The 22,798-nt window shown below is 44.0% G+C and overlaps 1 protein-coding gene across 1 annotated transcript in view; it reads left to right on the top strand.

The window, feature by feature from the left end:
- The window catches only part of ANKRD42 (ankyrin repeat domain 42), a 39,929-nt gene that overhangs the window by 8,651 nt on the left and 8,480 nt on the right, over positions 1-22,798 (top strand). The window contains exons 3-11 of the mRNA XM_034759672.1: positions 894-1,001; positions 1,997-2,116; positions 2,840-2,975; positions 6,900-7,100; positions 8,161-8,286; positions 13,984-14,089; positions 15,426-15,595; positions 16,034-16,160; positions 21,798-21,942. Of these exons, the coding sequence (XP_034615563.1) occupies positions 894-1,001; positions 1,997-2,116; positions 2,840-2,975; positions 6,900-7,100; positions 8,161-8,286; positions 13,984-14,089; positions 15,426-15,595; positions 16,034-16,160; positions 21,798-21,942 (1,239 nt within the window). The remainder of the gene's footprint in view (positions 1-893; positions 1,002-1,996; positions 2,117-2,839; positions 2,976-6,899; positions 7,101-8,160; positions 8,287-13,983; positions 14,090-15,425; positions 15,596-16,033; positions 16,161-21,797; positions 21,943-22,798) is intronic.

Below are 22,798 nucleotides of genomic sequence, written 5' to 3'. Positions count from 1 at the left end.
TTCCACGTGTCCAGAAACCAGCAGGGAGCTAACAAGACCCCCAGGTTTTGGTCTTTAGAAACAAACTGTGCTCATATCTCATCAGTCTGGGCTGTTCCTATAACTTCTGCCATTTTTCCCAATGATCCCCCCACCCTGTAAGTCAGGTTGTGGTCTTGTTTGGGTTGAGTCTCATCTAGCCAACATTCACCAATGCCCCAGTTATAGAGACAACAGAGGAACCAGTGATGGAGCCTGGCTTAAACTGCTGCTGGAGAAAATATTGTACATCTAACAAAGAAAGTTTTATCTGATGCTCTGGAGAGCATCTAGAGCTGCTGGAAGTGACCACTAGAGCACAAAATACCTCTGAAAGTGAGGATGGGAGGAGAGAAAGGGTACCACAAGTCCAGGGAGTCTAAACAGAAAAATGTAGGAAGACAAAGAGTTGATTTTTTTCTTTGTTTGCAATAAACATAATTAGAATTGTACAGAAGGATGTTTGTGCCCATTTCTCCAATTTTTAAATTTATCCTTCCACTTTCATAGTGGAAAGATACATTACACAAATAGCCCTATAGGTTACATCTTAAATCTTTTAAAATTGAAATGTAAAATTACATAAGCCATACTGTAAGATCAGTAAGGTATGCTTGGGTCCACTTTAGTAGGCTAATGGTACATTTCTTGGATGGATGAAGGAATGAAGCTGTAGTTTTCTAATGCAGCTACAACTTACTAATGCATTCCCTGTTGTGGCTTATTGTAATAATGAAGAATTCCGATAATGCTTTGAAACGTAATATCAACTGATATTTGCAGTGAATTCCCTATTAGAACTGTATACTGGATCCATGATAATTACCTATATTTAAAACAAATGTGAATGTCTTTGTCTTTGATTTGATTGGTAGTGTCTTCACTGGCTGCTTTGGCATGGGGCTGATATAACAGCTTTAGCTATAAGAGACTGGACAGCAGCTCACCTTGCTGCTATCAGAGGTCATGATGCTTGTATGCAGGTAAGTGTAAATATTTACATCAAAAGTAAATAGGGCAGATCCTCACCCATTGTGGAACTGTGACAGTTCACACCAGCTGAGGATTTACTCCAGTGTCCTGAAAAGACGTGGTAACAAAGATTCATACTGTACACTATGGTGGGGTTTTCAAAGCTGTATAGGATATTTAGATGCCAACTGGACATCTGTATCCCTTAGATCAGTGGTTCTCAACCAGGGGTCCAGGGCCTGGGGGACCGCGAGCAGGTTTCAGGGGGTCCGCCAAGCAGGGCCAGCATTAGACTCGCCGGGGCTCAGCTCAGAAAGTCGAAGCCCCGCCGCATGGGGCTGAAGCCTGAGGCCTTGAGCCCCACCACCCAGGGCTGAAGCCAAAGCATGAGCAGCTTAGCTTCATGGGGGCCACTGTGGCAGGGGGCCCCAGGCAACTGCCCTGCTTGCTGCCCCCTAATGCCGGCCCTGGCTTTTATATGCAGAAAACCAGTTGTTGTGCCACAGTTGGGCCCTGGAGTTTTTATCACATGTTGGGGGGGCGTCTCAGAAAGAAAAAGGTTAAGAACCCCTGCCTTAGATGTGTTTGGAAACCTCACCTAGATATTTTCAGAATTAGAAACATGTCTGATTGTAAATAACACACAAGATAGATCTACTATACATTATTATTATGTTCTTTATTGTTTGTATAGTGACAGTGCCTAGAATCCCAGTCAGGGACCAAGACCCCATTATACTAGCTGCTATACAAACCTAGAATGCAAAGATGGTCTCTACCTCAAAGAGTTTATGATCTAAATGTAAGGCAAGACACAACAGGCAGATAGAAGACAGAAAGATGGGGCACACAATATACTGCACTCATCACTATGAGAGAAGACAACATCCATGAACTCCTTCCTACTTCACTCAGAAGTTACCCTGGTGACAGTATAAAGTAATCCTCCCAGGTGACATTTGCTCTTTAATTTTGTAAACTGAATTTCTGCTTTGTATTTATTTAGGCCCTTGTAATGAATGGAGTAAACTTAACAGCTCAAGATGACCGAGGATGCAATCCGTCACATCTAGCTGCAGCCCATGGACAATCATACACTTTACAAACCATACTCCGGAGTGGAATGGTGAGGAAATTTTATCTTCTAAGGGGATTTTTCTTTTTTTTGGGGACACGGCACACTTGCATTATATCATTACAACTCCTACAGTAGGGCCAAATCATGGTATACTTTTGCAAACAAAAACTTCCATTGATTTGATGGGACTTAGGACTGTAGGATTTGACATGTAGTTTAATTATTATCTGTGCGCTATTGGTGAGAGCATATTTAGTTTAAATTAATGTTATTTATTATGAGGCACATAAGGAAAATGATCCAAGAATTTAAAAAGAATGAATATTTTGGAAAAGTAGAACATTTCATTAGCTGATAGTGACAGTTAAATAGAGATCAGAAGCTTTTATTATCATGACCTTTTTCAATCTTGATATTTTTTAGCTTAAAAAAATAAAATTTATATCTAACATATTGTGAGCAGCAACATGGCCAGAGTATGTCAAAAATGTTATATATATATATATATATATGTGTGTGTGTGTGTTTTAATTTTTTAAATAAAACAAAAAAACATAGGGGAAGCATTATCTATATGCCTATAAATGGGAATCATTTGTTCATAGCATCTTTCTTTAAAGTAACTTAAAAGTTTATATAGGTTTTCATAACTGTTTTGGTCACCTACTATAAATACCTGATTTCTATTTACAAATGTGATCTCTGATGTACATGTTGTTTCTACTGAAACATAAAGGAACTAAATAAATGAACCTGCTTCTTTCATTCTAGGATGCAAATGTTTCAGATAGGAATGACTGGAAGCCAGTTCATTATGCTGCTTTTCATGGCCGCTTGGGTTGTTTGCAGCTTCTTATTAGATGGGGAGCTACTATAAATGACGTGGATAACAATGGAAATCTTCCAGGTACCTTGGGGTGGGAGGGGTGGGGAAGTCTACAGCTCTAACTTTTGGCTTTTAGTTGCTCTGTTATGTGAATATTTAGCATATGAGAAATCATCTACACTAGCAATATTTGCTAACAGATTTCACACAGTTGCCACAGTTATCTTCTAAGAATTGGGGGAATTTATGTTATCTGTAACACTGATGCCTGGTAATTGTTAGCTAATGCTGACTTCTTGTAATGGCAACCAGTGATGAGTTTCATCAAACATATTCTATGGCACTTTCCCATTCCTATAGCCCAAGTTGCAACTATTGGGCCATATTCTGAACTCGGTGACACTGGAATAAGTTTGGAGTACCCCAGTGTCTTCAAAGGAGTTATTTCCGATTTACATTTGACTGAGATCAGATTCTGGCCCATCTACTTTTGTCCCAATTCTGTCTCTTCATCCAAGTCCCATTCTCATCAAGTACGAAGTTTCAGTCTCCATTTCTCAGGTGTCTCATCCTAGTGCCAGTCTCCTTGCCCAGCAGGTCCTAGGACTTGTCCAGATGAACATTTAATGCACAGTATGCTGGGGTGTAAATTTGTGTCGCACTAGCATGTTGCATACCACTGCCCATATGGACTCTGCTGCTGCGCACTAAAAATTCCCTAGTGCACTATGATCTGCTCTGCTTTGAAACAGAAGTAGATCAAAGCGCATTAGGAACTTTTTAGAGCATGGAGGCAGGGCTTACACGGACAATTAGTGCATGGCAGGCAAGTGTGAGGTAGATTTACGCTGCATCTTGTCACTCACTGTTTGTCTAAAAAAGCTCCAAGTCTCACCCCTTCAGTGTAAAGAAATGATTTTTCTTCACAATAATGGACTTTACAGTGAAATATTCCATTTTTCTGACAGTAGCGTACCTGTCCCAGTTTCCCCACAATGTCCAGTCCCCTTGTCCAGCTAGTCCCAGTCTTCCATCACCTGGTCTTCCTCTGATCTGTCTCTCTCCCCACCCAAACCTCCACTCACCCACCCCACACACATTCCCACTGGCTCCCTGCTCTTAGCCCCAGTCTCCCTCCTCAGGCGCCTCATCAAATATCAGTGTCATCCCCTGCCAGCTCCTTTTCCCAGTCTCTTGGCCCAGCCAATCTTCGTCTCCCCTCTCAGGCTTCTTGTCCCAGTCTACTCCTCCTGCCTTTCTTCAGATCTTGTTCTTGTCCCCTCTGCATTTGAATCAGGCAGCTTCCTCTTGTACCTTGCCTTGGCCCAGTGATGGGGAGTCACTGAGAGCACAGGCAAAACAGTCTCCCAGTTCTCAGTTCAGGTATCTGGAGCCAGAATCCGCATGGCCTGCAGCAGCCCAGAGCTGCAATTGCAGGGAAAGTTCTGCTCAGTCCTGGATGGGAGCATGCCCAGTATGAATCTTCAGGGAACTTAGCTGCTAAAATCTAAGAAGTCTCTACTGAGCATGTGCAAACTGCAATTTTTCAGAGGCTTATAACTTGGCCAAATTCGGGGGGAGGAGGGAAGCAGAGTGGTTAGAACAAGGCAGGGATGGCAAAAGGCATATCCTGACACAAAGGCCACCCACCTGCCTAATTTCAAATCCCTGCTCCAAAGTGTGGGAGTGCTAGGCCTTTTCAAAGAAATCCTTAACCGAATTTTTTAAATGGGCAAAGCAACATAATTTGGCTGAAATTAAATGACAACAACAAAAAATCAGCCTGAGGCAGATTCCTGGCATGGAAAATTTCAGCCTAAATGGTTAAAGTTCGGCAAAGTTATAAGCAACTGAAAACAGGATCTTATAAGAAGTGTCAGGCCACCTTGATGATAGGGAATAGGCAGTGCTACCAGCCCCACCTACAATATCATAATCTGTACCTAACATTAAGCATATATATGTTAAACTCACCTCTCCCTGGGAAACTCTGCAACTGCTTGGGTGAAATCCTGACTCCGCTGAAGCCAATGGCAAAACTCTCATTGACTTCAATGGAGCCATGATGTCCCCCCTGAATTCTGGCCTTATGCAGCAGGCATTTTGCTGCAGAGCCTCATAGAATTTGCATGGAGTAGAAGGCTGTGCTTAGTTTGTTAGATTGTTCCTTTAGTTTACACATGGCAAGAATTTACTTATGTGAAATACATTAGTGGTGCTTGAACTGGTATAATGTTTTAACTATTATGGGGTAATAGGATTCTTAATTGAAGAGAAATGATTTTTCTTTACAATAATGGACTTTACAGTGAAATAGTCCATCTTTCTGTCAGTAGCATATCAGCCATATTATACAGAATATTTTCATGCAGTGACATTAGGTAACTAATAAGTGTTTATTTGACATTCAGTTCCTCCTTCCCCTTTCCCACTGATGGGAATGGAAAATACTACAGTTTATAATGCAATGAGCATAGGTTTTGCACTTCCATAGCTCATTTCATTATGGTTGTCAACACTCTTTACAAATATTGTATAATTAAGCCTTCCAGTACCTTGTAATATCAGTAAGGTGACATGTAACCCCTTTGGAGTAGAACACAGCAGCTGCTGTACACAGCAATACTATACAACAATTCAGGACAGAAAAGGAATAGGAATTCTGTATAGAGATGAAATTATAGGGCAAATTTATAGAAACAAAGTGTAATTACTTGCTACTTTATAGGACCTTTCATCAACAGACCTCAAAGTACTTTACAAAGGAACATAAGTATTATTATTCCCAGCTTATATATGGGGAAACTGAGGAACGGGGCAGTGACGTGACTTGCTCAAGGTGTCCCATCCATTGGAAGCTTGCTGCCTCCACCTGAACTAGAATTTGGCTAGGATAGGGGTGGCCCATACAAGGAGCTGCATATTAACTTCTGAAGAGCCGCATGTGGCTTCGGAGCCACAGGTTGGCCACCCCGAGCTAGGACAACAAGATTAAACTTCTACTCTTACAAAAAGTGCTAGGGGATCTTGAACAGCCATAGGTGATCGGGATTCAGGCTGGTGTTCATCCAAAAGATGGCATCCCCGATAACACATTGTCCCAGTGGCTGAAGTAACCTGTCTGATCGCTCACATGCCCCAGCCCTGTGGGGAGGGAAGGATGGCTGGATCATCTCAGCAGTGGATCTTCCATTTCTCTCTGTCCCTAGCCAGCCTCCTTCTGCCTCCTTTGCATTGCGGTGCTGAGCTCTGCACTGGGCAAGGTGTGAGCATCTCTAGTCCAGCCTCTTGGAGTCCTGCCCCCACTTTTCATGCAGTGGTACATGCCTGGAGAGCCTCCCCAGCTGTGTGTGTGGTGGGAAGGGGGCTGGATTTGGGTCTCGGTGGTATTAGCAAATATATCTGAACCAGAATAATTATGAACTGTGTTCCTAGGATGCTGTGTATCTCATGCTAAGCTTTATTGTGGAAATCTACTACTAGTAAAAACCTATGTTCCTTTACATGTGGGAACTGTCAGAAACAAGATGCATGTTCTGTTAAGGAATGTTACATGTAAATTGCTGCTAGGTACATTAGGACAAACTGTTTGTGGCACTATGGTCTGACACTATTTGTACTCTTTGATTGAATAATAGTGTTATTTTTTATGGTTGGTCTTCGATGTTTTTAGAAAAATAGATATGAAATTAGATTAATCTTCTGCTTGTTGTAAATAACTACACTATGTATGTAAAATATAAATAAGGTGAATTAAGCTCACACTTTGGAGCAGGTTTGAAGCTGCTCTCTGGACTGGTGAGATATTAATCCTCACATTTATGTACTGTGCTGTTTTGTCTTTGACTAATAAAACCTGAATAACCCTCAGTTAGCTGACATCAAATCAAATCCGACTCTAACAGTAGGCTTTGAACAGTAAACACAACTTAGCCAATTAGCTCTTTGTTTGGCAAGTGGCTGTGCTTCGGTTTAATATTGCCATGTTCTTCCTTTGTGCATTAGCTCATCTGGCAGCAATGGAGGGCCACCTGCATTGTTTTAAGTTCTTGGTTAGTAAAATGACCAGTGTGTCTCACACCTTGAAAGCCAGGAATGACCATGGGGAGACCCCAAAGGACTTGGCACAGAGGTTCTATAAGGATAATATTGTGCAGTACGTCGACAGCGTGGAACATGAGAGAGATCATCCAGAAGAACAGGAAAGTGAGTAGAAGCCTGAAAAGCTTCCGAGATGCTAGCTTGTAAAACAGAAAATGCCACAATGCAAAAATAACTCTGTAGAAATGATTGATACAAATGACCTGAGCAGCAGGTGATTCTAATGAACAGCAGGTGATTCTAACTTTCAAGTGGAACTGTGTGTATAATCAGTGTGAGAAACAGCTGAACCTTCCAAAAGTTGTTACCTTTATTGATATTTAAAGGCCTAGATTTCCGATTGTGATGCTACATATGTGTCATGTCTCCGATTTTCTCATAATGAAAACAAACAGCAAAACCATGCTATGCAGTCCTTTTGCTTTAGTTATACAAAGCTGTTCATGTTCCTTTTAGAATCTGACACATATTCCAATGTCCACAAATTTCCAGGCAGTTACATATTTAGGACCAGATTTTGATTCACTTATTTATGTTGAGTTATACCTTACTCTGGCAATAATCCCACTGAAATCAATAGGACTACTTGATAAGTAAGGTATTATTCAAGAGAGAGGATAGCAGAAGCTGGTTCATTATGATTATTCTGAAGGGAAGACTTGCTTGACTTTTCAAGCCCTCATTCCATATCTATTAGTCTTTTCTTAGTATTAATCATATCAACTAACAAGAAAAATCAAAGTGCCTCAATGGATAATTTTTCCACCAAGAAAAATTAAAACATTGTATATCCTACCTAGGACTGTTGACTTGAAAATAAGGAGACAGCTTCAGTTTCCAGCATTATTAGTCCATTAAATTTCAACCAAAGGTCTATTTATTACTACAGAAATGTGAAGTGAATCTCCTCTCTGTAGAACTATAAGATGCCTGTAGCCAGTAGCCAAGACATGCTTAGCGAAGCCTATGATGATAATGCTATGTTCTGCAGCCGTGTTTCAACCAATTAAGGGTGCATTAACCTCACTAACAAGTATGATATTTCCATGTTCAAATTATTATTTGGAGAGAGAAACTATGAAAAGTGAGGTGAAAAAATACCTTGTTTGCCTGCTTATTGGAATTATTGGCATTTGCTTGGAATCATGTCTGTTCTATTTTTCAGATTTAGCATTTCCAGCCCATGTGGCTGCCTTCAAAGGGGACTTGGTGACACTTAGAAGATTAGTGGAAAGTGGAATCATCAATATTAATGAACGGGATGAAAAGGGATCCACTCCCATGCACAAAGGTCAGTAATTAGGAACTGTGTTGCAGCTCATTACTGTTTGTTATTGACTTGTTCACTTACTTATTTAAGTGGCTGCTCATCGGGTAAGCTTCATGAACTACAGCATCTCATTTTCCCAAGGGCTCCAAAGGGCAGCCAGCAGAGATTATGCAGCCAAAAAATGAATATTTGGTGGTCGTCAACTTTTGTATACATCACAAGTGAATGTCTAGGTTGCTACTGCTGCATCACCAAGGATAGCAAGATGGTGCAGTGCACCCTCCAATCTCCTAATCATGCATTTCCCCACCATGTTTGATCGTCTTCATCGTTGCCCTGCAGTCAGTTGTGAAGATTGAAGTAAGCCAAATTTCTGCATTGTGGCAGCCACTCTGGTCATTCCATCAGCAGCCTATTACGTCTAGTCCAGGATCTGCATCCCAGGTTGCAAACAGCTGGATGTAAGTGTGATATATCTGGGTACAATCTAGACTATATGAGCAACTGTGCCACCCTTGCCCTGCAACCTGGGGTGCCTTAAAATGCCTTGATGAAGGAGTTCCCACATCGGCTGCTCACAAAGCCTTCCAGAATGCAAGCCACACCTGAGTGTTTGCGTGTAACTGCAGCCTGCCAGCCACATTTGGCTCTCACCAGCCTTGGTTATACTGCAGGGTGACCCCAACACACTCCCAGTCTTAGATTTTCACCCAGGAAATTTCAGCCCTCTCCTGGGCAATACAAGTTTATATAAAGTTTGTTATTTTTTTAATAGAAATAATATGTATACAATTTACCACCCGAAACAGAGTTTCCTAAACATACTGGATTAGATGAAACAACAGAACAAATTTATTAACTACAAAGAGAGAAATTTTAAGTGAGTACAAGTAATGAGGCATAAAAGTCAGAAATGGTTACAAGAAACAAAGATAAAATGCCGAGGTCTAACTTAACCAACTATGTTAAATTCAAAGCACAGTTTTCTCACCACATGCTTTCAGCAGTACAAACTTATTAGGTCAGGACCCCTTCTCCCTGTATCCAATGAATGTTTCCTTTGTTGCTTCAGGTGCCGTCAATGAGACATGCAGGGAGGGAGAGAGGGGGGTCCTTGAGATATTTGTCCCTCCTTTTTATAGTTTCTGTCCCCCTCTTGAAAAACCTTTCCAGCTGGGTACCAGAGACAAAAAGCCTATGGGAAAGGATGTTCCCGGCTGCTTTTTCCTCACCTGTTTGAGCTTCCTTTGTTTCCCTTCCTGCTTTGGGACTCTGTTTACTGCTTAAATGCAAATTAAACAGAGCACACATTCCTTTGTTTGAGACAGACCTATGTGCCAACCTCAGTATGGAACATGGGTTAACACCATATAGTGGAATCTTATAACTTCACATAAAATGTGTATTGCCACATTGTATCAGGACAATAATGACCAGCAAATTAGGAGTTTCAAATGATACCTCATAAGGCATACTTTGTACAAAGATTATTACAATAGTGTGTAGGGTGTGAATACAGGGGTACATTCTCCCACAGTAAGTTACATCCATTTTGGTGGTGCATGCAGGCATAGGTGGGAATTGCTTAAAAATGAGAATAATCAAATTGAAGTCCAAAAAAATAAAAATAAAAACCCCAACAACTCTAATCCGTTTAGATGCAACCTGTAGAAATATTGTGTATATAGCTATGGAACTGTACAGTACTGTGAACTGTTGTTACTCTCTAAGCCAGTGGTAGGCAACCTATGGCATGCGGGCCGAAGGCAGCACACGAGCTGATTTTCAGTGGCACTCACACTGCCCGGGTCCTGGCCACCAGTCCAGGGGGCTCTGCATTTTAATTTAATTTTAAATTAAGCGTCTTAAACATTTTAAAAACCTTATTTACTTTACATACAACAATAGTTTAGTTATATATTATAGACTTCTAGAAAGAGACCTTCTAAAAATGTTAAAATGTATTACCGGCACGTGAAACCTTAAATTAGAGTGAATAAATGAAGACTCGGCACACCACTTCTGAAAGGTTGCCGACCCCTGCTCTAAGCACTTGGACACTATGGTGATGTGCATTATACAAAACCACATAATAGACATACGGTAGGACACTGTAGAGGACTATGATGCCATATATTCAGGACTATCTAACACATTGCTTTGCAGCAGAGTGATGCAGGAGGTATGAGCTATTTTTTGCAGTTTGCCGTTAGAGCTCGTCAAAATTTTTCTAATTTTGAAATCTGAAGACAAAGAGGGATTTTTTTTTGTAAGACTTCCATAATTTCCCTCCCTTTTTTGACCTTTATAAGGCTGGTAGAAAAGTAATTAAAGTTTTTTTAAAAATTGGGGAAAAATATAAAACAAGTTGTCAACATTCCCCCTCCAGTTTTTGAATACTGGCAGACTGCATCATTTCCTCACCAAGCATTACATCTGATACTGAAGTTATGGGAAATATTTTGGCCCACCATGTTGCATTTGTCATAAGAACATAAGAATGGCCCTACAGGGTCAGACCAAAGGTCCATCTAGCCCAGTATCCTGTCTACCGACAGTGGCCAGTGCCAGGTGCCCCAGTGGGAATGAACAGAACAGATAATCATCAAGTGATCCATCCCCTGTCGCTCATTCACAGCTTCTGGCAAACAGGCTAGGGATACCATTCCTGCCCATCCTGGCTAATAGCCATTGATGGACCTATCCTCCATGAATTTATCTAGTTCTTTTTTGAACCCTGTTATGGCCTTGGCCCTCACAACATCCTCTGGCAAGGAGTTCCACAGGTTGACTGTGTGTTGTGTGAAGAAATACTTTCTTTTATTTGTTTTAAACCTGCTGCCTATTAATTTCATTTGGTGATCCCTAGTTCTTGTGTTATAGCTAACACACTTAGGGATGCAACAAATCCACACCCGAGTGCTCCAACTGTACAGACATAATCTCCAGTGTAGATGCAGCTAGGTTGACAGAAGTATTCTCTCGACCCTAGCTACCTTTGCTTAGGGAGGTGGAGTTCCTACAGCAATGGATAATCCCCTTCTATCGCTGTAGTCTGCTTCTACACCCTGGGCGCTAGAGCAGCATAACTACAGCACTGCAGCTATGCTCCTGCAGCACCCACAGTATAGACATGGCCTTTGTTTGCATCGGCGCAGACTGCATTCACCTCTTCCTCAACTGCCAAACTGAACGCAGAAAATAGGCACTCAAGATGGAGACGTGTCATGCTCTCCCTTGCTACATTCCCACCCTTCCCCAATCAATTGTTCACTTGAGGGGGAGGGAGGAGTGGTGCACGTGTGGGGTGTGGGGAATTTATATTTATACAGATATACGGGCTAGCTGACCAAAAGGACCAAAGGGAGTGACTGCAAATGAGGGTGAAGAGGGAGACAGGAATGACTCTGCCCGCAGCGGTGCTTATGAGTTGGCAGAGACGCAAGCAAAGGTGTTAAGCCCTCTGATGTCACTGAAGATGCATAAGGCGCATCAGTTGTTGTGTCAACAGGCAAGCAGATATACCATAGAACCAGGTGTAGCTAATGATAACTAGGTTTATTCAGTGTTAGGGACACCCAGCTTAGGTAGGGTGACCATATTTCCCAAAGGGAAAATGGGACACCACATGGGGCTCTCCTGAGCACCCTCCCTCCTCCATGTGGGGTTGGCCCAAGCTGTTTGCCGGAGCCCTGCTCTCCACGCCCACGTGGGGCTGGCTTCGCTGCTCACCTGAGCCCTACCTGCCCCCCACTCAAGCCCTGCCTCCCCCAGTGTGTGGGGCTGGCATCACCACTGTTTCCCCCCCCCCCCAAGATGTTCCTCCACACACCACTTTTTTGATAAAAGTGGGCATTTATCCCATTTGCTGCAAGTTGGCAGGAGCAAACGGGACCAATTCCCACTTTTGCCAAAAAAGTCACGGTGGCTGGGACAGGGCTTAAGAAAGGGACTGTCCCGGCCAAAACGGGATGTATGGTCATCCTAAGCTTAGGTCACAGCTGTCCAGGAGGAGCTGCCTATATACTCATGGAGCTAGAGGGAGGCACAGAGTGGGTTCAGGCTCTAAAACAGACAGACACCCCAGCCAGTATAGTGTATGCAAACAAACTTCCATTACACATTTTCCCTTGCAGATCCTGATTCAACGAAGCACTTGGTCTGTTGACTTCCAATGAGACTATTCATGTGTTTAAGGATAAACAAGTGTTTAAGTGGTTTGCTGAATTAGGGCCCTACTCCGCTTGTGTTTTCCTTTCTGTGTCCTCTAGGATTGGAACAATAGTAGATTATATTATTATAAATTGTTCTGTATCAATCATAAAATCTGTCACTTTCTTTTAAAAATATGATTAATGTTTTCCAGGAATTATTCTCCAGTCGTACAATGTTTAAGTTAGCATCAATCTGAGGAGTTACAATCACTAAAGCAAATGGTTTTCTTCTGTTATACACTAAAAAATTACCACTTGCTTGATTCAGATCCATCCTCTTTGCAGCACTGTTAATTATGAGTCAGATGCCCTACTTCTGACATCATATGCTATGTGGGAAGCCAAAAGAGATGGATTTTTCCCTTTGATAACTGTCAATGCTGTAATTCTCAAAGGGAACCAACAAAGCTCTCCTCCCCCAACCCTGATGCCAACATGTTACTTCATAAACAGGAGCAAGAGAAAGTTGTAAATGGTGTTAACATTTCAGGTCAAGTGTTTGTACCAGCTCTAGATGGGTGAAGGAAAGCCAATATAAGGAGTAAACAGATGGTATCCCATGACATTGATGGCTAGAAAACCTGTGAAAAGAGATAAATGTTGTAGGGATACAAAGCTATGGTTAGGGAGGACCAAAAAGAACAGAACTGCTTGGCACTTCACACTCTCTCTCCAAAAGCCTGCTACCCAGATAAAATAAACATGCAGGGGGCAGCTGTTGTTTGGTGCTTTCTCAGGGGTTGTGTTGGCATTTGTGAAAAGCATTTGCCCAGATCCCGAAAACAATTTAGGTGCCTAACTTATTGAAATTAATGGGAGTTAGGCACCTCCAATGCCTTTGAGGATCTGGGCCTAATCATAACCAGGAGGCATAGCAGATAAATAAAGTACCCGTAAGTAACATAAAATGCCACGCCATAGTTTTAGAACATATGGTAGATCTGCAGCTTCATGTTATGCTGCATTGCAAGAGCCATGAGCCAGTTACAGAATTCTCTCCCAGGCAATCAAAGCTCTTGTCCGTTCAGCACTCATCCTTAGGATACTGTATGGAACCTTTAATGGATGCCCAGTGTTACAGAAGCCATAATACTTCACGCAGCTGAGAACATACCTGGGGACTCCAGATAATAAGGACCAAACAGACCAGCCTGTAGTGGATGAGCTTAGGTAGTGTACCTTCAGGAGGCACCACGAGATCAGACTCCAGGCTGATAGCTACAGGGCCAGAACTTTCTCCTGACTTCAGTACACCTGCACCACTTACAGAACTGAGGCTCGGCCCATAACATTTATTTTACATAAAAGGGGAAATGAAAATAAAAACAGGCTTACACTCTGGGGTAGAATTTGGCCTATTATAAACTGGTATTTCCATCATAGGTTCCTAGTGACACGTATAAAAACTATTCATACTTTAAGGAGTGTCATGTCATGTTAGGGAAAAGGCATTTTAAAATAAAAGTGTGTATAATTGACTTTAGTACTTATTCTTTTTCCTTAGCTGCTGGACAAGGACACATAAGCTGCTTGCAATGGTTGATTGAAATGGGAGCCGATTGCGACATTACAAATGAAGCTGGAGAGACTCCAAAGGATGTAGCCAAGAGGTAGCAGTTCAGATCTCTGAGCTGTAATTTATTTGTATAGGGACTGATTCTGCACTCACTGCTTTTATACCACTGTAACTCTGTTGACTTCAGGTAGTGTTACTCCTGATTTACATTGGTGTAGATGAGAGCAGAATCAAGCCCATGAATTTCAACTTTGGGTTATAACAGCCATTTGGCTCTATTGCTGTTGCAAAGGGTTTTACTGAGGGTATTTATATACCTATTGTAACTAGAGATGTGTCAAATTCTGCATAAGGCAATGTGGCGGGGCGACGACTCACCGGCCCGGCACCTCCTGCTGGTCATCCTGGGAATTAGCTCTTCCAGCCCAGAGTGTCCTCTGCCAGCGTCTCGCCTGCCGCTGGTCCCTGTGTCCCTCCCGGACCCTGGTGCCCTTTGCTCAGGAGTTCTGCCCACCACAGTACCTCCTTGCTCTGGGTCTCCCCACCCAGGGGAACCCCCAACCCTCTATCCCCATCTTGCCTCAGTGGCTACTGCCAGTCACCATCTAGCCCCTGCTCACTGGGGCAGACTGCAGTCTATAAACCACTCATCATTGGCGCGCGGGGGGGGGGTTGGACCAGCTGCCTCTGCCTATCTCAGAGCTGCCCCAGTACCTTTTGTAGGCCTTTAGCAAGGCCTGCAGCCTGGGGTTTTATTAGGCTGGAGCTCCCCAGCTCCCTCTGCCCTTCCCCAGCACTGCTCCACCCTAGGTACCCTGCTCAGCTCCCAGGCAGCCAGGTCCTTCTCTCTCAGGAGCTAGAGAGAGAGTGACTCCTTCTGGCCCACAGCCCTCTTATAAGGGCCGGCTGGGCCCTGATTAAGCTGGCCACAGCTGGGGCTGCTTTCCCAATCAGCCTGCCTTTCAGAGCCACAGCCCTCTCCAGGGCTGCTTTTAACCCCTCTTTACTGGAGTGGGGCAGCCATCCCACTACAGGCAAGATGAGACCTGTTAAGTTTAGAAAAGAGAAGATTGAGAGGAGACATGATAAAGGTATACAAAAAAATGACACTGCAGGCGGCCAGTTGGGCACTCCTGTTTACCCTTAAATATAACACAGGTGCTTATCTGATTCAATTAAAAGGCAAAATAAATTTAAAATACAATTTTGCACAACGTATTAAACGGTGCGACTAACTGCCACAGGATATTACTGAGGCAAAAGTGTAGCCTCATCAAAATGGTGCAAAAACCATTTTAGAACGTGTGGCAGCTGCTGCTCTTTGACATATATTCAAGTGTGTGTGTTCTAATCAGCAGTGGAACTCGGGCTGCTTTTTCAGATGGGCGTGTGTATTTTACTGGATCTGAACAACTGACTGTGTTGTGCAGATTCGCCCGGCTGGCAGCTGTTGAGCTTTTGAGACGGGCAATGGGAGACGATTCTGACGAAGAATTAGATGACAACGATGTAAGGTTTTTCGACAGACACGGCGTGGAAGGGAGCACAGACACCACGGAAGATTTAATTCTGGATGAAGCAAAAAAAAGAGACGCCCGCAGTAAGTTCTTTCTCTCTTTACTGTTTCTTCTCTTGAACAGGTCGGAAGGAATGAGAATCCTAGGACAAAATATTTGTACTTGCAGAGTTTCTCCCTACTGCTGCAGAATCTTTTGTCAGTACCAATGAGCTTTAAAATATATTGTGGCAATGAAGAAAAATATTTTAATCATGGAAGTTAGAACAGAGGATAATTTAGGCAAATCTAGTCCATCTCTGGAAAGCCAGCACAAGATTGTTCCTTACAGTATTTTTTTGAGTGATGTGTCAGATGTAGTTTTAAATGTATTCAGTAATGGCGATTCTGCTACCTTCTGTGAGAGGCTGTTCCACAGGCTAATAGATCCTACTGCCAAAAAACATCTCCCAACATTCAGAAAACCCAGCATCTTCACGCACATCCTCATGTTAGTTACCCAGAGAACTGTCTGTCTTGCAGTAAGAGCCTACCAAAAGATTGAAGAACTTCGACAACTTCTAGAAATTGCCTACAGCAACTACAAACAGCTGGGAGGAATAACTGTAGAGGAGAGGAAGAAGAAGAAAGAAGAAAGGGAGGCTGAAAAGTAAGATTCAATTAACTCTGTAACGTTTGTAAAATCTGTAGAGATCCATGGATGGAAGGAGCTAGAAGAGTGCAACGTATTAGTGTTACTTATTATTGTATTTATTTATTATGTTTCAAATGCAGAACCTATGGTTAAGAACTTATCAGATGGCTACTAGGTCTAAAAAACCTCAGCAAAGGCATACGTGGGCTTATAGCCACTTCCATAATGTTTACCTAATTCCCCAGTGTCTCATTACTGTACAGAAATGTTCTTTTAAATGTCCTGAGTTTAAAGGAAATGCAATACTGTCTTGCTATGATTTTGGAATATTAAATGGTGGTGTCACTTTTTGTAGGTTACTTCAACTTTCTCCTGGACACCTGGTTACTTACCCAGAGTTTTAAAGGTAGTTACACATTGCTCCACTCAGTGTCACTGTCAAAAGTGAGTTAGGCTCTTAGGATCCTATGTCCCAGGTGCGATGCAGTGCCTAATTATCTTTAAAAGCTGGGCCTGAGTCCCTGCGGAGCCACTGTCTCTCTCTCTCTCTTTCTGTTACAGTCTGTTGGCATCCCCGATGTCTCTTGTTAGTCACTGATAAAAGGTGCGTGTTTGGGAAAGAACTAACTTACAGCAGGATTGCAGATGGACAGCAGGGCTGGCAGAGACTCTTGCTTTGGGGGGAGCAAAAGATGTCACCAGTGGGATTAGAAGTATTAACTTAAAACTTTAAAGGATATGACTCGAGACTGCTAACAGGGTCCCTTTCAGCTCTAAATCAGTGTTCAAATCCATCCACCCAAGGTTGGTAGTGACCGAAAAGTCATGACTATCTTGTTTGGCTTGTGAAAAATGGATTTGTAGTTTCAGTCCAGTTGCATCCACATCACAAAAGCCCCCATTACAACTGGCACTGATTTGGCTCCTTTGCTGACAATATCTGCAGAGTAACCAAGGACTGAGTGGGCATACGGAGACTCTACTGTCTCCATACAAAGGATTCCTCCATGGATGTTTCAAGACACACTGGCCAAGCAGTGTGGGGAAAACTTGCTATTGCCTCCCTGGCTTTTCATGAGCATTAAATTCACTCCAATGGCTTTTCAGTGCCCACTCGCACATTTTAAAATGTTTTGTTTTATAAATCGTTGGGGTGAAAAAGGCAAGCAAAGGAGCCACTCAGGCCTTAGTTCATCCTAAAGCTCATAGTTTTCCCTTGTCAGCATATAGACTTGGCAACAATCTGGCTCTTTCTGTTCAACACTTGTCAGTAAGGCATTTGGCATCAGGATACCAGCCCCAAATATCACAGTGGCAGAGCCTGATTTTCAGACGTGCTGAGTATCTGCACTTCACTTGATTTCAGTGGGAGCTCTGGATGCGCCGCATACCTGACAGGCAGGCAAACTCTCAGTACTTCCTTCTGTAAAATGGGGATAATACTTACTGTATTTCTTCCGTTTAAATTTGCAGAGCCTGTGTGTTTCTAACTTACCCCAGTGTGATGGTGTTGATTCATGGTGGCGTGAGGGAGAACAGACTCAGACACGGTTTCAGTTTGACATTAGACAGCTGGTCACAATAAGAACGACAGGATATGAAATGTGAACGTCTAAACTGAAAAAGGGATTGCTTAGTAGCTCTTGCTGCAGCTTCACCAATAGTAAACCACATACACATTGTGGTTCATCTTCGAATCTCTTCCTTATTTGGGGTTTAGCTTTAGGCTTGGAAACAGTTTAAGGGAACCATCTACTGCTATGCAAGATCTGCCACCTGAGCGCCCATTGTTTAAGGAACCAGTTTGGAAGAACCTTCACCATTTTGTACTAACCCTTGGGTTCTGCAGTTATTTTTCTTGTCCTGTTAGTTGTGGCCGGGAGCCGAGCATGCAGCCTGGCACGTACTTGTAAGGGTCCTAAACTTTTTACTAAGACAACCCATCAATAGCATTTTGTCTCTTTTGGGGATCCACCGTTACCCCTGTTTCCTACTCCAGCCTAGCCTCCAAGGCCTCTGCTCGGCTTCCCCCAGCCCCACCCGTTCCTGTGGTCCCCCTCCCCCTGCAGCTGGGTCGTGATTGCTACCAGGCTGCTGACTAGCCACTCGCTGGCTCCGGCTGCTTCCTCCCTGCTGTTGCTGCCCAGGGGAAGTGAGAGCAGCGGGATGCGGGCAGCAGCTGCGCAGAGGAAGGGGCCAGAGCCAGTGCTAGGACAGTCAGCAGCCTATCTCTGCCCTGTGCATGCCTTGGAGGCACTTCCTCCGCACTCCTGCTGCCCAGTCCCACTCCCAACGCGAAGTAAGAGCACACAGGGAAAGCAACACCTAGACCAGGGGTGGCCAAACTGTGGCTTGTGAGCCACAGGTGGCTCGTTTACTGTTAAAGTGTGGCTCGCAGAGTGCCCCCCCCCTTCTCCACCTACCAGATGGGAGGGTGCGGGGGCTCGGGACCTCTGCCTTGCAGTGGGGTGGTGGGGTAGGGGCTTCTCCTGAGCCAAGATGGGGGGCTCAGGGCTTCTGCCCCATGGGGTGCATGTGCCGGGGCTTGATACTTCAGCAGGTGTGGGGTTGAAGCCCCAAATCCCGGCAGGCTCTTGAACTTCTGAAGATTGTTGTATGCAGCTCAGAGGGTCAGTAAGTTTGGCCACTCCTGACCTAGACCCTTCCTGCAATCTACTGTTTGGGTAACACTGTTCTACAGGCTGTCGGGTCTGCTCCAGTGTATGGGATGATGTTGCCCTCTAGTGGTTGGTCTATGTTGAGTATAAACTTTAGTACTAGTGTGCTGCCAGCTAAGGGTTATTGTCCTTCAGCTCGGGCCTGTGATGACAGCCATAGGTTCTGAGTGACTTATCACCCATGAACATGATTTAGTCTTTACCTATGTAACCCTTCTGCCAGGTGGCGTTGGTAGCAACAAGGGCCAGGTTCAATGTCTAGGCATTTCTCCTAACCACAGAAAATAGAACCGGCTTGAGCCCCCACCCAGCAATCTGGAAAACCAACCACAACCCCCAACTGCCTTTAAGCGTCAGTACTTCCCCTCTCATAGGCACTGAGGCTGTGTATAGCAAAGAAAACTTTTAATAAAAAGGGAAAAGGAACCCAGCAATAATTTGAGAAAACCCCACAATCACAATTCAAAACCCCATGACCATGGGCAAACACCTACCCCAGACTACATTGGGCAGTGTCCTTTGCCTCAGTCTCTCATCTTGTGGTGTGAAAGTCTGACATCCAAATGTTCCTCTAACATGCCACTCCTGTCTCCCTGCACCCCACCCACAGTTGCTGTCCTTGGTCAGCAAAGACCCAGAGTTCAGCGGTGTGTTCATGTGAGTTCACCTCCCATCCTGGGGTGGGGTGAGGGGAAGGTATGGAGCAATGCCTGACACCGCCACGGTTCGCTCTGCTGTCACTGCCTGCTGCTGTTAGCTAGTCTCTGTCACGACTGTCAGTCTCTGCCTCTGCTGGCCGACCTCCTGCTGCCACCACTCTCCGCTGCCTTGTCATGTTCTGAGGTTCCACCACTTAATACAGCTCTCCGTGATGTCAGCAGGTAGTGGGAAATCTCACTGCTAGAGCAGGCTGTCCAGTCTTTCACCCCACCCATTGTCCCACAGCCGGTCTAAGGCTATGTCTATACTATCACTTATGTTGGCAAAACTTATGTCGCTCAAGGGTGTGGGAAAAAACATCCCCGAGCAACATAAGTTTTGCCGGCATAAGTGGTACTATGCACAGCGCTGCGTTGGTGGGAGAGCTTCTCCTGCCAACGTAGCTACAGCCACTCGTTGGGGGTGGTTTTATTATATCGACAGGAGAGCTCTTTCCCATCGACATAGAGAGGCTACACGAGAGATCTGACAGCAGTGCACCTGCATCGGTACAGCTGTGACGCTGTAAGGTCTCTAGTTTAGACATAGCCTAAGTGATTTCAGCTCCAGTGATCACAGAACATCTCAGCTGAGTCTAATCAGTTCTGTCTTTAAACAGTGCATGGATGAGAGGAGGGTCAACTGGTGTCTAAAACTCCTGAGGGCGAGCCAACATTACTAGGTAGAAACACCTGTCCCAACTCTCTCTCCGCTTCACTGGGTTTATCATCCCTACCCCCTGTTTAGCGAGTGAGGTTCAATTTAGGGTAACCCCCTCAATCAAGGGCAGGCTAAGTACAGTTCTGCTGCCCTTTACTCGTACAATAAGAATAACAACATTTCATCACTCCTGCTTTCAATACTTCAGTGCTTTCATTATAAATATATGCTTTCTATATAAATCCATGGTATGCTCACATCTTGAATACTATGTGCAGATCTGGTCACCCCATCTCAAAAAAGATATATTGGAATTGGAACAGGTTCAGGAAAGGGCAACAAAATTGATTAGGTGTACAGAACGGCTGCTATATGAGGAGAGATTAATAAGACTGGGACTTCTTAGCTCGCAAAAGAGACGACTAAGGGGCGATATGACAGAGGTCTATAAAATCATGACTGGTGTGGAGAAAGTAAATAAGGAAGTGTATTTACCTCTTCACATAACACAAGACCCAGGGGTCATCAAATGAAATGAAGAGGCAGCAGGTTTAAAACAAACAAAAGGAAGTATTTTTTCACACAATGCACATTCAATCTGTGGAACTCTTTGTCAGAGGATGTTGTGAAGGCCAAGACTATAACACGGTTTAAAAAAACAACCCCAACCCCAACCTAGATAAGTTCCTGGAGGATACGTCCATCAATGGCTATTAGCCAGGATGGACAGAGATGCAAAACCATGATCTGAAGTTTCCCTAGCCTCTGTTTGCCAGAAGCTGCGAATGAGCAACAGGGGATGGATCATTTGATGATTCCCTGTTCTGTTCATTCCCTCTGGGGCAGCTGGCATTGGCCATTGTCAGAAGACAGGATGCTGGGCTAGATGGACCTTTGGTCTGACCCAGTATGGCTGTCCTTATGTGAAGTGATTTGTAACTCCCCACTAGTTAAAACTGATCACTTTGCAAAGCAGCTCCATCGGCTGCATACCTAGCTGGAGTAGGTGTGTCTATGCAAATACGGTCTGTTCCTGAAGTCTTCACCCCCCAGCTCATCACTAGATGTCAGGGGAGAGTTCATTCAGACCCAACTTACATCTATGTAGACCTGGCTTCTTACAGCAGCAAAGAGCTTCTCTCTCTTCTCCCCACCTAGTGCAGTAGCTGAGTAGGATTCCAATTTAGAGTTCCCCATGGTGCGAGGTCAGGCACTGGCTAATGTATGTAGTGTTTCTCCAGAGTCCCAAAGAGATTTCACACTCATCAGAGCAGGGAGCATGTCTCCCTTGAACTCTTTTACAACAGAGAGCAGGCTATTGGTGCTTAAATAATCACCTTAGCTGATAAAAGGCCACCAAGGTTTGGAATGTGGCCTTCCTGTATTTATGCTGGTGCTGGCAGCAGGTGCTGGGGACCCAGTACTCCTTCCTGGAGCAGCAGGAAAGGCAGTTTCAGGTGTATCACCCCCAGGCCTCCATAAGCTATCTTGCCCTGTAGTAGCAGGATAGTGCCTGCACCCTCCTTTTGGGCCACCACAGAGTAACAGAGGCAGGAGCTGACATAGTTAACAGCATTTCATGAGACTTGGCTTGCCTGATTTTTGCGTTTGGCAGGATGATTAGAGAGCTGGAGGCCCAGCTGGAATACGAGCGAGTCCGTCGAGAGAAGCTGGAGCGTCAGCTGGATGAATACCGAGCAGAGACAAACCACCTCAAAGAGTGTCTGGAGAAACTGCAGCTCACACCCACCACCTCTGGGGTGAGTGTCTGCCCTCAGGTGACTGCTTTGGGGAATGTGTGAAAAACAACATGAAAAGGAACAAGGTTCATTAGCAACATATAGCACAGTTGCCGCAAAGACACCAGCAGCATCTGTTGTGTCCACCTGGGTCAGCACCGCCGAAGAGCAAAGAGGATGCTCAGACAGAAAGGATTGCTCTTCTTTACAGCCACCATTTGTAGCCAGACAGGTGCACAGCTATCTTCCTTGATGTTAGTATTGGCCATAGGCCTGGACCCAACCCCCTAGATATGAACAACATGGAACTCTGGTACATGATAATTGCCCCAAAGGCTGCTTCAGAAAGTGTGGGGAAAAAAACCAATTCCCCTCCTCCCCAACAACAACAGACAATTATGTGACAGGTTTCAGAGTAACAGCCGTGTTAGTCTGTATCCGCAAAAAGAAGAATAGGAGTACTTGTGGCACCTTAGAGACTAACAAATTTATTAGAGCATAAGCTTTCGTGGACTACAGCCCATTTCTTCGGATGCATATAGAATGGAACATATATTGAGGAGATATATATACACACATACAGAGAGCATAAACAGGTGGGAGTTGTCTTACCAACTCTGAGAGGCCAATTAATTAAGAGAAAAAAAAAAAAACCTTTGAAGTGATAATCAAGCTAGCCCAGTACAGACAGTTTGATAATAAGTGTGAGAGTACTTACAAGGGGAGATAGAGTCAATGTTTGTAATGGCTCAGCCATTCCCAGTCCTTATTCAAACCGGAGTTGATTGTGTCTAGTTTGCATATCAATTCTAGCTCAGCAGTCTCTCTTTGGAGTCTGTTTTTGAAGTTTTTCTGTTGTAATATAGCCACCCGCAGG

This window comes from Trachemys scripta, chromosome 1, assembly GCF_013100865.1.
Source record: "Trachemys scripta elegans isolate TJP31775 chromosome 1, CAS_Tse_1.0, whole genome shotgun sequence".
Taxonomy (NCBI): Eukaryota; Metazoa; Chordata; order Testudines; family Emydidae; genus Trachemys; species Trachemys scripta.
This window is presented reverse-complemented; position numbering and strand designations above follow the sequence as displayed.